This window comes from Grammomys surdaster, unplaced genomic scaffold, assembly GCF_004785775.1.
Source record: "Grammomys surdaster isolate TR1022 unplaced genomic scaffold, NIH_TR_1.0 140, whole genome shotgun sequence".
NCBI lineage: Eukaryota > Metazoa > Chordata > Mammalia > Rodentia > Muridae > Grammomys > Grammomys surdaster.
In genome coordinates, this window is record NW_021604598.1 from 3,085,522 (window position 1) to 3,097,876 (window position 12,355).

The 12,355-nt window shown below is 49.3% G+C and overlaps 2 protein-coding genes across 4 annotated transcripts; one reads left to right on the top strand and one right to left on the bottom strand.

Annotated features, from left to right (window-relative positions):
* Positions 1 to 1,216: 1,216 nt before the first annotated feature.
* On the bottom strand, positions 1,217 to 5,075 carry Elof1 (elongation factor 1 homolog). Of its 3 annotated transcripts, XM_028763773.1 has the most exons (4): positions 3,113 to 3,131; positions 2,427 to 2,520; positions 2,046 to 2,181; positions 1,217 to 1,917 (listed from the first exon to the last, which is right to left on the bottom strand). In XM_028763773.1, exons 3-4 carry the CDS (start codon positions 2,159 to 2,161, stop codon positions 1,782 to 1,784), a joined length of 252 nt encoding a protein of 83 aa, XP_028619606.1. In that variant the 5' UTR covers positions 2,162 to 2,181; positions 2,427 to 2,520; positions 3,113 to 3,131; the 3' UTR covers positions 1,217 to 1,781. The 3 variants fall into 3 exon arrangements, with proteins under 3 accessions (XP_028619606.1, XP_028619604.1, XP_028619605.1); XM_028763771.1 differs by lacking the exons at positions 2,427 to 2,520; positions 3,113 to 3,131 and adding an exon at positions 4,999 to 5,075; XM_028763772.1 differs by lacking the exon at positions 3,113 to 3,131 and having other exon boundaries at positions 2,427 to 3,006.
* A 4,009-nt stretch (positions 5,076 to 9,084) lies between these two features.
* LOC114618124 (40S ribosomal protein S12) lies at positions 9,085 to 9,572 on the top strand. Its single transcript, XM_028763770.1, has one exon. It carries the CDS (start codon positions 9,157 to 9,159, stop codon positions 9,553 to 9,555), a length of 399 nt encoding a protein of 132 aa, XP_028619603.1. The 5' UTR covers positions 9,085 to 9,156; the 3' UTR covers positions 9,556 to 9,572.
* Positions 9,573 to 12,355: the final 2,783 nt, after the last annotated feature.

Here is a 12,355-nt window from a genome sequence, read left to right on the forward strand (position 1 = left end):
TATTATTTAGTGTGTATGTGTGATGAGTGTGGTACAGGGGTTTTGTGTGCTATAGCGCATATGTGGAGGTCAGAGAACTTTCAGGAGTCCACTCTTTCTTCCCAACATGAGGGTCCTGGGGACTGAATTCAGGGCATCAGGCTGAGACATCTGACTTTTTTGTTTTTTTGAGACCAGGTCTCACTATGCAGCTTTGGCTGGCCCAGACCTTGCTATGTAGACCACACTTGCCTCAAACTCAGAGCCTCCTATCTGTCTCCTCCTGAGTGCTGAAAACTGGCCTGGTGGTTAAGAGCACTTGCTGTTCTCCCAGAGGACCGGAGTTCAGTTCTTAGCACCCATGTCAGGTCATCCAGAATGCTCTGGGCTTCTCAGCTCCAGGAGATCCAACGCCTTTAATCTCTTCAGGCACCTCCGCTCACACACGCAAGTGCATACACATACATGTAATGAGAATAAAAGCCCAATCTTTCAGTGTGTGCTACCATGCCCAGCACAATCATGCTCTTTTGAGACAGGGTCTCTCAATGGCCCAGAACTAGCCAACTAGACAAGGCTGTCTGGTCGGGAGCCCCGGGGATCTACTGTTATCTGCCTTGTCAGCACTGGGGTTACACGTGCCCTCAGCCATACCCAGTGTTTTCATGTGGTCTCTGGGGATCACCTGTGGCCTTCGTGTCGGTGGAGCGAAAGCTTTACTGACTCAACTGTCTCTCTAGTCTATGGTTTTTACTGCTGCTGTATATACAAATCCAGATGCCCGTCTGGTTCACTGATGTCCTCAACACCCAGAATCATCCAATTGTGTAGTGTTTGAAGTGGTGTTATAGCTCTAATTCTGCCACTTAGAAGGCTGGGACAGAAGGAGGAACTTGAGACTATTCTGGGCTGCACAGTGAGATCTTGTCTCAAACACTACCACTGGTTGGGTGTGGTGGTTCACACCTTTCATCTCAACAGCTGGGCAGAGGCAAGCTGATCTCTGAGCATGATGCCAACCTGGTCCACAGTAAGATCCTGTATCACCTCACCTCTCTCCCCCAAACCAAACCAAACCAAACCAAACCAAACCAAACCAACCAACCAGGAAAAACTGACCAAACCATACATCATAGAGCCACCAGGATTTCTCTTGAATGCCTCATCCCTGAGTCTTCCACTCCCCTTCTGACACTGGGGCTACCTCATGACCCAAGAAAGTACAGGGAGGCGGGGATACACACTGGCTGCTTTATTGACAGGATCATGAGTGACAGCTGTACCCCAACTAGCCCCTACCTTTTCTACAACGGCAGAAGAAGAAAATGGTGCCCCCCCCAGCAAAGCCCAGCCAAGGGACCTGGGTGGTCAGTAGCCTCGACTCCCAGACCACAAGCACAAGGAGGCTGGGAAGGACAGAAAATCCAGGTCCCCAAGGGCAAGGTGCTGGTGAGGTGTCTGAGGAGACTGGAGGTCCCACAGCTATTCCTTGCCTGGGATGTCAGGAACCGTCACCAGAGAAGACAGGAACCTGAAGCTTGGGGCAGGGTGGGAACAACTCCAAGGCTTTCAGTCATCTGAGGCGTAGGGTTCTGTGAGGCCACCCTGGGCTGCTTGGTGAGCAGCATCGCTCACCTCGGTCCCTGCAGTCACATCTGCAGCCGTGTACACCTACTCATTCATACCCACTCCATACACACAGAGGGAGGGCTGTCAGCCCTGGACCTACACCCTGGAGCCCTGGAATGTCTCTGGATGGGTAGCCAGATCGGGGGCTGTGGAGGAGCAGGTCCTTGACATTGCTACTGATTGGCTGCCTCACAGGCGTCTATCCAGTCGCTGTACACATCCACTGGCTCTGACAGGTACGTGATGGGTGTCTGGAACTCTTCTAGGCACACGGTGCAGGAGATGACTCCAGTGTTTCGAGCACGGTCCCTGCAGTGAGACAAGGTCATGCGTGAGAAGCATGCCCTGAGCCTGTGGAGGCAACCTCGATAGCAGGAAGGCCCAGGGTGAGCAAGGAGGGGACAGAGGCCTGGATGCCCACCCTGCACCCCACTCACATCTTCACATCACAGGACTTCTCGTGGTTACAGAAAGGGCAAGTGAACTGGGTCTCTAGGGTGCCTGTCATCTTCTTCTTGGGGGGCGGCTTCCGTTTGGACTTCCTTCGGCCCATAACTGCAGAGGGAATAAAACCTGTGGTACAGAAGACAGGGGTCAGAGGCTGGTAGCAGATGGCCACTCTCTATTTCCATCATCTAGAAGCAGGACAGAGGCAACCAGCAGTGGTCTGTGGAGAAGGGAAGATGTATACTCTGTCATCACCCAGGCTCCTGGGCCTAGGCACAGCAGTCCCTGTGTACACCCTGGGCAATAGGACCAAGAACAGCCTTTAACCTTGGTTTCCCAACTTCCTGTTCACCTTTAGGTAGGTCACTTACGAGCTCTGTCCTCAGGGTCTCAGGGAAAGGTAGGGGTGGACAGCCAGCTGGAGAAAAAGCAGGGACAGGGAGGGCACTGGCGTAGTGATGCATGCTGTTAAGAGATGAGGGAGGTAAGTCCCAGGAGTGAGTAAAGATGAAGTCAAGGGCAGGAAGATGGCTTAGTACCAACCATGACAACATGACAACCCTAGTTCAATTCCAGAAATGTATACAAGGCCAGGCACAGTGGCTCAAATCTGGAACCCTAGCATCCTGACTTGGAGGTGGAAGGCGCTGTCTGGGAACTCACTGACTACTAAGCCTAGCATTCTGACTTGGAGGTGGAAAGTGCTGTCTGACTGGGAACTCGCTGTCTGGGAACTCGCTGTCTGAGAACTCGCTGTCTGAGAACTCGCTGACAGACTCCCCAGATTCTGTCCTCTGACCTCAATGTGCACTATACGTAGGACGTGTGCCTCCTCTAACCAAACACAGTCTCCATTAGTGCCCTACCCCAAGCTCCTTTTGAGACAGTCTCACTGCAGTCCAGGGCTGGTCTGGAGCTCACTATGAAGGCCTGCCTCTGCTGTCCACCTGTGATGATTAAAGGGATGCACCACCACACTCAGCTATTTCTCTACTGAAACAGGGTCTCACTATGTAACTCTGATTGACCTCGAATTATCTATGTAGAACAGGCTCACCTCAAACTCGCAGAGATCTGCCAGCTTCTGCCTGGAATTAAAGGTGTACATGTGTCACACTGGGCTTTTGTATTAAAAATAAGAAAGAAAGGAAAACACCAGCATGTTACATATGCCAGAAGTTCCAGAACTCAGGAAGCTCAGGGTGGACGTTGGAAAATTCCTAACAGGTTGGAGTCTAGTCTGAGCTAGCCCACCCCACACTGTAACCCCAGCACTTCAGATCACTGAAAGCTGGAGGTCAGCTTGGACAACAAAACAAATTCAAATCTACTGTCTAAAACAAACCAAACCAAAGGAGTACACAGACATATATGCAAGCAAAGCATCTATCTATCTATCTATCTATCTATGATAAAAATAAATTTAAAAATCCATGTTAGTAAAGATTTATGGTTCTTAATATGAAAACTGGCCTTGAACTCAGAGATCCGAGTTCATCATCCACCTGCCTGACTCTCACAGGCTGGGGTTAAAGGCACTGCCACCACCATCTGGCAACAGGAGCACACTTAATTGGATGAATTCAGCTGGTAGTAGCCTAGCGTGTATAAGGGTCTAGGGCAGAGGTTCTCAACCTGTGGGTTTGGGGGGGGTCACATATCAGATATCCTGAATCCAGATATCCCAGACATAAGATAAAAATAAATAAATCTTCAAAACATCTGTATTAATAGTTACAGATGACAGCTCTTAAGGAAACTTGTAACTGGATGAATCCTATTTCTATGAGGTTATTAGAGTTAAATCAAATTTCTGAGATGGGGCTACTTTGGGTGAAGGGGCATCAGGAAGGACCTTCTCTTCTGGAGTCATTTCAGATGCCTGGATGACAGAAGGCAGCTTTGATGCCAAGACAGACAGGAAGAGGGGTATATCTGAAAAGTGTTTGAGCCAGATGAAGGGTTTTCTCACCGTTTTACTTCAGAACAAACCGCTGAGGCTCTGGGAGCAACAGGGATAAAGTGTGAAACGCACAAAAAGGCCAGACCCTGAAGGTGAAGCTTAGCCTGGTCCCCAGCCCAGCTGTCAACTGTGTAAGCAGATGTGTTTGCGTCCCCTCCCATTTGCACCTGGCAACCAGCTACAACGGCATCACAGACTAGACATCTCTGTCGAGTCTGTCTCAGCTGCTACGGGCATTGCTGCTAAGCCTGAAAGGCTGAGTTTGGTCCCCGGACCCACGTAAAGGTGGAAAGAGAGGATGTATTCCGCAAGTTGTCCATTAACTTCTGTACACATTCTACACACATAGAAAAAAAATGTAGGACAAAAGATTTCTAAAACTTTCAAAACAGGGCAAGGAAGATGGCTCAGCAGGTGAGGATGCTGGCTGCAAAGCCTGACAGCCTGACTTCATTTCCCTGGGCTCTCACGGTGAAGAGAGAAGCGACTCCTGTAAGCTGTCCTCTGGTCACACACACAGCATTCAAAATAAACTCACGATCACCTTAAAACTCCTCCGCAAACTGCAACCCTGCCCATCAATCTCTGAGGAAGGATTTCACTTGGTCACTGCTCAATCCCTAGCACCCACAGTGCCTGGTAAACCTTATGCACTTAGTAACTACTTGTTGAGTTTCCCTGAATCTGTCTCAGTGTGGCCCCAGAATCCCACTGGCAAACCGCAGCCTGCGAACGAGCCATGGTGTCCCCAGGCGACTGGGACAGCGGGAAGGGGTCTCGGCGGAGAAGCGACGCCGTCCGCCTCACCCAGGCTTCGGTGGCGCCGCCCGCTAGCCCAACTGCAGGGGTCCAGGGGTCAGGCTCCCCACGCGGCCGTCCTCAGAGCCACGCCCCGGCCTCGGCTCCACACCCTGCGGTGATCTAGAGAAGAGCGCCTGTCCCGCCTAGCCCAACGCCCGCCCGCGAGACCCTACACTTACTTTGTACCAGTCCTGCTTCTCAGTCAAGGCCGCTTCACCCAGGAGACGCTAACTTCCGGCCCCTAGCGGAAGCGGAAATATCGCTTTGGGTTTCCCGCCCACTCCTTAACCAAGTAAAAGGGCGTGTAGACCCCGCCTCCAACTGCCTGGCTCCACGTAATTGTTACAGCGCATGCGCCACCGTCCCGCTCTTTCCCGAGTAAATTTCTAGGGGTGTCCGTGAGCGGTGACTCCATCTGTACTCTTCCTGGTAAAGGTCCTCACCTGTAATCATCTTCCTGGATTCGTCTCACTTGTCTTACCCCTTTGAAGCCCTAGATTTTCCTAACCTCCATGCTCACTCCAATATCCTAGCCCTAGACGAGACTAGTTAGAAAGAGACAGGAGACCCGGTAAGGGGGTTAATATGGTCAAAATACATTGTACTAGTCAGGGTTCTCTAGAGTCACAGAACTTACGGACTGTCTCGCTGTATTGAGGGAATTTATTGTGATGAGTTACAGTCTGTAGTCCAGCTCCCCAACAATGGTCAGCTGTGAATGGCAAGTCCAAGAATCTAGTAGTTGGTTGCTCAGTCCCACGAAGCTAGTTGGTTCATCTGGTCTGTGATAGAAGCAGGCTCCAACAGACGTGCTGGCAAGTAAAGGCAAGCAGGTGAAGAAGAGTGCCCTTATATAGGCCCCCAGCAGAAGGTGTGGCCCAGATTAAAGGTATGTACCAGCCATGCCTGGATCTGGGACTTGCTTTGTCCCAGGCTGATCTTGAACTCAGAGGTCTCCTTGCCTTAGTCTCCTGGGATTAAAGGCATGTACTACCTTGCCTGAGCCTAAGCTTTTCATGGCCACTGTGCCTCAAGATCTCCATGCCAAGATCCAGGTCAGAAACTTGTGTCTTCCAGCCTCAAGATCTGGATCACAGGTGAGCCCTCCAATTCTGGATTGTAGTTCATTCCAGATGTAGTCAAGTTGACAACCAGAGTAGCCATCACATACATCATATACATACATGAAGAAAACCTGTTATGTATGACTAATATATGCTAATGTAAAACACAAAACACTCCAAGGTGAGAAGACAGGTTTTTAAAGCAGATCTTTCCCCTCTCTCCCTTCCTTTCTCCCTCTTGTTCTGGCCCAAAGTACACTGTAGCTGTCTTCAGACACCCATATGAGGGCACCAGATCTCATTACAGATGGTTGTGAGCCACCATGTGGTTGCTGGGACTTGAAGTCATGACCTCCTGAAGAGCAGTCGGTGCTCTCAACCGCTGAGCCATCTCAACAGTCCTTTTGAGGCAGGAAGACATGTGCTTTTGATCCAGATCTTAAGGCTGGAAAGACATAAACCTTCAATTCGGAGCCTACTTCTTAGGAATTCCAGCGTATACTGAAGACAGCTGAGACATCCAGCCTTGTGAACCGAACACCTTAGAGTTTTTGTTTGCAGCTAGCTAGCTGGATTAGTTGGACTGTAGCCTGTAAGTCATTCCAATAAATCACACACACACACACATGTACACATGCACATGCACACACATGTACACACACACACACAGAGACAGAGAGAGTCATTCCATAAGCTCTGTAACTCTCGCAAACCCCGAGTAATGCAGCTACAAGTTGAGTTTGAGGCCATCATGGGTTACAAAGACACTCCCCCACACACACCTTTAAAACCACCCTAGTTGGTGGATGAAAAGTAGGAGAGAGTGCAGATGGGGCAGGAGAGATGGAAGGACAGTTTTAAAGCCACAGCAGGAGCTGGCTAGATTTTGGCCCGATGTGGAACTGTGTTAATGGGAACAGGAAGAACTTTATACATCTAGAAATTGAGGTATAAAGCTGTGGTGGTTTGACGATGCTTGGCCCAGGGAGTGGCACTATCAGGAGGTGTGGCCTTGTTGGAGTAGGTGTGCCACTGGGGGCATGGGCTTAAGACCCTCATCCTAGTTACCTGGAAGCCAGTCTTCTCCTAGTTCAGATGAAGATGTATAACTCTCAGCTCCTCCTGCACCATGCCTGCCTGGATGCTGCCATGCTCCCACCTTCTTGATAATGGATTGAATCTCTGAACCTGTAAGCCAGCCTCAATTAAATTTTGTCCTTATAAGACTTGCCTTGGTCATGGTGTCTGAGATGGAGAAGGGAGACACAAATCCCCATTAACTCCATGGACTGAAGTGCACAGGAAGAATGCATTCCACGACGTCTGTGTAGCAGGAAGAGGCATGCGGGGCTCCGAACATTTGATGCTGGTAGAGCAGCAACCAGGCCATCAGGAAGGAGCTTGGGGCTCACAGACTGACGCTCAAGTTGAAGTAGAGGTTGAAGGGTTGACTAGGCAGAGGTGACAGAGTGGAGGAGAGGGGGGTGATCTTCGGCAGAGCTCCTGAGTGCTGCCTCTCTGAGGAGGAAGGCAGAGGAGTCCCATAGGGAAGAAATCAAGGATTGAATCTGGGCCATAGTAAGCTTGGGATAGAGGCTGAGGAGATGGCTCAGCTGCCAGGCAAGCTTGAAGACTAGAGCTTGAACCCCAGCAGCTACATAAAAGCCAGGTAGGTGTGGTTACCCACCTGTAATCCAAGCCTGCAGGGACAGAGGATCCCCAGAGCAAGGTGGCCAGTCAGATGAGGTGAGTTCTGGGATCAAGAGAGACCCTGCCTCAATATGTAAGATGGAGAAATGTGAGGATCTTGCTTTTACACGCGGACCCTCACAGATATACCTGCTAACTTACATACTTCTTTTCTCAATTAAAGGCTTCTGGCCAGCAAGATGGCTAAAGGCACTTCCTACCAAGCTTGTCAGCCTGAGTTCAATCCCTGGAAGTTACGTGGTAGAAACAGAGAACTGATTCCTGCATGTTGTACAGTACACACACACACACACACACACACACACACACACACACACACGGAAAGTGCTTAGATCCCTGGAAGTTACATGGTGGAGAGAACGGATTCCTGCATGTTGTACACTCACACACACATGCTCGGAAAGTGCTTAGCTGTGTCACACATTCCTTATGCTTTAAAGAGAATGAAAGAAGTGTGCTGGCTGTTGACTTTGGTAAGTGTTTGCCCTGGGGACTTTACCAAGATTTATATCTTTAGTGTGTTTCTGGAAACAACTTGAGGTATTTATTTAGAGTGGATGGATCTCCAAGATGCCCTATAGGGGGCAGTGTCATCCTTGGAACTGCCTTTTTCTGAAGACCATTTCTCTGTGTTGGCAGCTTCTATTCACACAGGATGGGAAGCGGAGTGTACTGGCTCAGGCCCAAAATCCCCGCACTCAGAAGGCAGAGACAAGATCTTTGCTAGTTCTAGGCCAGTCTGGGCTATATGAATACTTCAAAGCTAACCTTGGCTACAGTGTGTGACCCTGGTGCGCGCGCGCGCACACACACACACACACACACACACACACACAAATACAAAATTACAAATGCACGGAGGATAAAATCAGTCCATACATGTTGTTACCCTGTGGCTTGCTGTCTTATTTGCCCTCATGGTCAAGACACATATGCAAACCTCTTGTTTTCAGTAGTTGTTCTGGTTAGTTTTCACCAGCTTGATGCAAGCTAGAGTCAGGATCTAGACAGGAAACAAGCCTCTGGGCGCATCTGTGGAGGACTGTCTGGAATAGGTTAATGGATGTGGGAAGACTGACCGGCTGGGATCCTGCACAGAATAAAAGGAAGCCAGCTGAGCACCCACATCCATCTCTCTGTGTCCAGATTGTGATTGGCTGCCCCAGCCCCTGCCTCCCGCACTCCCAGTCACTACAGACAGTGCCCTTGAATTGTGAGCCAGAAGAAACTCGTCCACTCTCATGCTGCTTTAAGCAAAATATTTCAACACATCCGCAAATATATATCACGAGGCATGACAGCTGGCACCAGCATCACAGTCCTTGTGGTTAGAAGGTGTCAAAAGCCCAGCATGGTTGAACACACCTGTAATTCCAGCTCAGAAGGCTGAGGCAGGAGGATTACATTGAGTCAGAGATCAGAATGGGCTACATAGGGAGACCATGCCAAAATAAAATCACAGAATTAAAATAAGCAAGATCTTTTTTCTCTGCCGCCGCCAACTTGCGCGGAGGCGGAAGCTCGGGTGCATTCAAGATTCGGCGATACTCGTAATCCACCGCCATGGCCGAGGAAGGCATAGCTGCTGGAGGTGTAATGGACGTCAACACTGCTCTACAAGAGGTGCTGAAGACCGCCCTCATCCACGATGGCCTAGCACGTGGCATACGCGAAGCTGCCAAAGCTTTAGACAAGCGCCAAGCCCATCTCTGTGTGCTTGCATCCAACTGTGATGAGCCCATGTATGTCAAGCTGGTGGAGGCACTTTGTGCCGAGCACCAAATCAACCTGATAAAGGTTGATGACAACAAGAAACTAGGGGAATGGGTGGGCCTCTGTAAAATCGATCGAGAAGGGAAGCCACGGAAAGTGGTTGGTTGCAGTTGTGTAGTGGTTAAGGACTATGGCAAAGAATCTCAGGCCAAGGATGTCATCGAGGAATACTTCAAATGCAAGAAATAAATAAAATTTTGGCTAGTTAAAAAAAATAAAATAAAATAAGCAAGATGATGTCTTAGCCTGGCTTGTTGTAGGCTGTCATCCCAGGCACTGTGGAGGCTGAAGCAAGAGGCTCAAAAGTTCAAGGTCAACCCAGGCAACTTAGATCCTGTCCCCAAATTTAAAAAAATAATCAAAGATAGGCATGGTGACTAGCTCCTTTAATCTCCACACTCAGGTTGTGGAAGCAAGAAAATCTGCATAAACCAGGGGCCAGCCTAACTTCACACCCAGGGGCCAGCCTAACTTCACACCCAGGGGCCAGCCTAACTTCACAACCAGGGGCCAGCCTAACTTCACAGGAGGCCCCAGAAAAACCCAAACCATGCAGTGAGTCCTTGTCTCAAAAAGCCAACCGTGGGGTGGAGAGACAGCTCACAAGGTAAAAGATTGCCCTGCATTGACTCAAGTTCAATCCCCAGAGTTTATAGTGGGAGAATCAGTCCTTGCAAGTAGTTCTCTGGCTTCCGTTTGTGTGCTGTAGTGTATGCGTACACACACACACACACACACCAGTAATAATAAACTGGATGTGGTAGCACACAGAACCAAGGAACAACCAGAGGCAGGCAGAACTCTGTGAGTTTGAAGCCAGCTGGTTTACATAGTGAGACCATATCTTAGAAAAAAACACCCAGGGACTGTGGACTGCATGGTTGAGTGCTTGCTTAGCATGCACAGGGCCCTGGGTTCCGTTCCAAGTGCAGGGGACAAACAGCGTTGACCTCATAACCAGCAAATGGTAGCTGCTGTCACCTCAGCTGGACAGAAGTCCATCTGCAGGGGCACAGCATAGCCTTCAGTGTTCCTCTCCGTGTCTCTGAGAAATCTTTGTAGCATTTAGTGCTTAGTGGGATAGGGAACTTGGTTTGCATTCTCCATGTGACATTTACAATGTCACTTCTCCTTTCTAGACCCTGGGAACAGGGACACTGGGTGAAGCTGACTGCTGATTCAGAGCTCTGACTGCCAGGAGCCTCTGAATCAGTGGGAAGAGGCTTGGCGGCTGAGAATTTCCAGGAGGGCCGAACTGTAGTCACAGCATTGCCAACCTCGGCTAGGTGTTTTTTGTTTTGTTTTGTCTTGTTTTTGTTTTTTCAGCTTGACACACAACTAGGGTCTTCCGAGAGACAGGGAACGTTGATTGAGAAAATGCCTCCGCCAGACTAGCCTGCAGGACCCGGCCTACTGTGGGTGGTGCCACCCCTGGGCAGATGGTCCTAGGTGTATGACAGAGCCATGGAGAACAAGCCAGTGTGCAACACTGCTTAACAGCTTCTGCCTCAGTGCCTGCCTTGACTTCCTGTCCTGATTTCCCTCCATGATGGATTGAGGTCTGAATGTAAACGCCAAATAAACCCTTTCCTCCTCATGTTGTTCTTGCCCAGAGTGGTTTATCCCTACAGTAGGGAGCAAACCAGGACAGACATGATACTGAGACCTGTCTGGGTCTCTGTAATGTCCTCAGAGAAACAGGAATGAGTCTAGCCTTTGCCTCAGGGGCAGGGTCAGAAATTATTTCTCTTTAAGGACAGGGTGTCATGTACTCTAGGCTGGTTACAGACACACCACTCTGCTGTTTGACCTTTTTTTTTTTTTTTACATTAACTTTGTGTGTGTGTGTGCTCTCGAGTGCGTGTATTTTCAGGGATTGATTTTGGGTGGTCAGCTTGGCAGCACACTCCCTTACTAGCTAAGTCCTCTCACTACCCAACCTCTCAAAACAAGATCAGGGAGGCCAGCAAGGTAGTGTTCTACCTCATAGTCAGACAGGCCAGGTAACCTCCTGACGGGATCAGCTCACGGTTGGCACAGAGTCCAGTCTCTTATTTAGTTTTGAACAGGATCTGTAAGACAGGATCTGTGGTGATAGTTTTCTGAAAATACCTCTACCCTTCAGAGGGACTGAAACTTTTGCAGACCTTGCAGCTAAGCTAGTAATATGCTTTGAGATCATTCAAGACATGTAGTCAAAATGTGATCCTACTGTGTACTCAGCCCATTTCCAGTTAAGCTGGATGACACAGGGAGAAACATGGAGAATTCAAATTTGGCCTTATTCTTGGTCAAAGTAACCAAGATTAGTTTCTTTCTACTTATTTCTTTATGTGACGTTGATGCAACGGTCACACTGTAGCCCAGGCTAACCTGGAATTCCTTTTGTAGCCTGGACTGTCCTCAAACTCACAATCATCTTCCTACATTAGCCTCCCAGATGTTATAATTACAGACATGAGCTATCACATTTAAAAACCTGACGTCTCAGGCAGTGGTGGTGCATGCCTTTAATCCCAGCATTCAGGAGGCAAAACCTCTGAGTTTGAGGGCAGCCTGGTCTACAGAGCTTGTTCCAGGACAGCCAGGCTATATATAAAGCTTGTCTTCAAAAAGGAATTCTTTCCTTCTCTCTCTCTTTCTCTCTCTCTTTCTCTCTCTTTTTCTTTCTTTCTTTCTTTCTTTCTTTCTTTCTTTCTTTTTTTTTGGGGGGGGCGGTGTGAGACAGGGTATCTCTGTGTAGCCCTGGCTGTCCTGGAACTTACTCTGAAGACCAGGCTGGCTTCTAACTCAGAAATCAGAAATCTGTCTGCCTCTGCCTCCCAAGTGCTGGGATTAAAGGTGTGCACCACCACGCCCTCGCCCCCGCCCCCGCCCTCGCCCTCGCCCCCTTCCTTCCTTTCATCTATCTCAGCTTAAGGAACGTTTTATAGAGTCTGAGAGAAAAATAATGGGGCAAACAAGCTGTAAGAAAGCGCCTCTTGCTGGG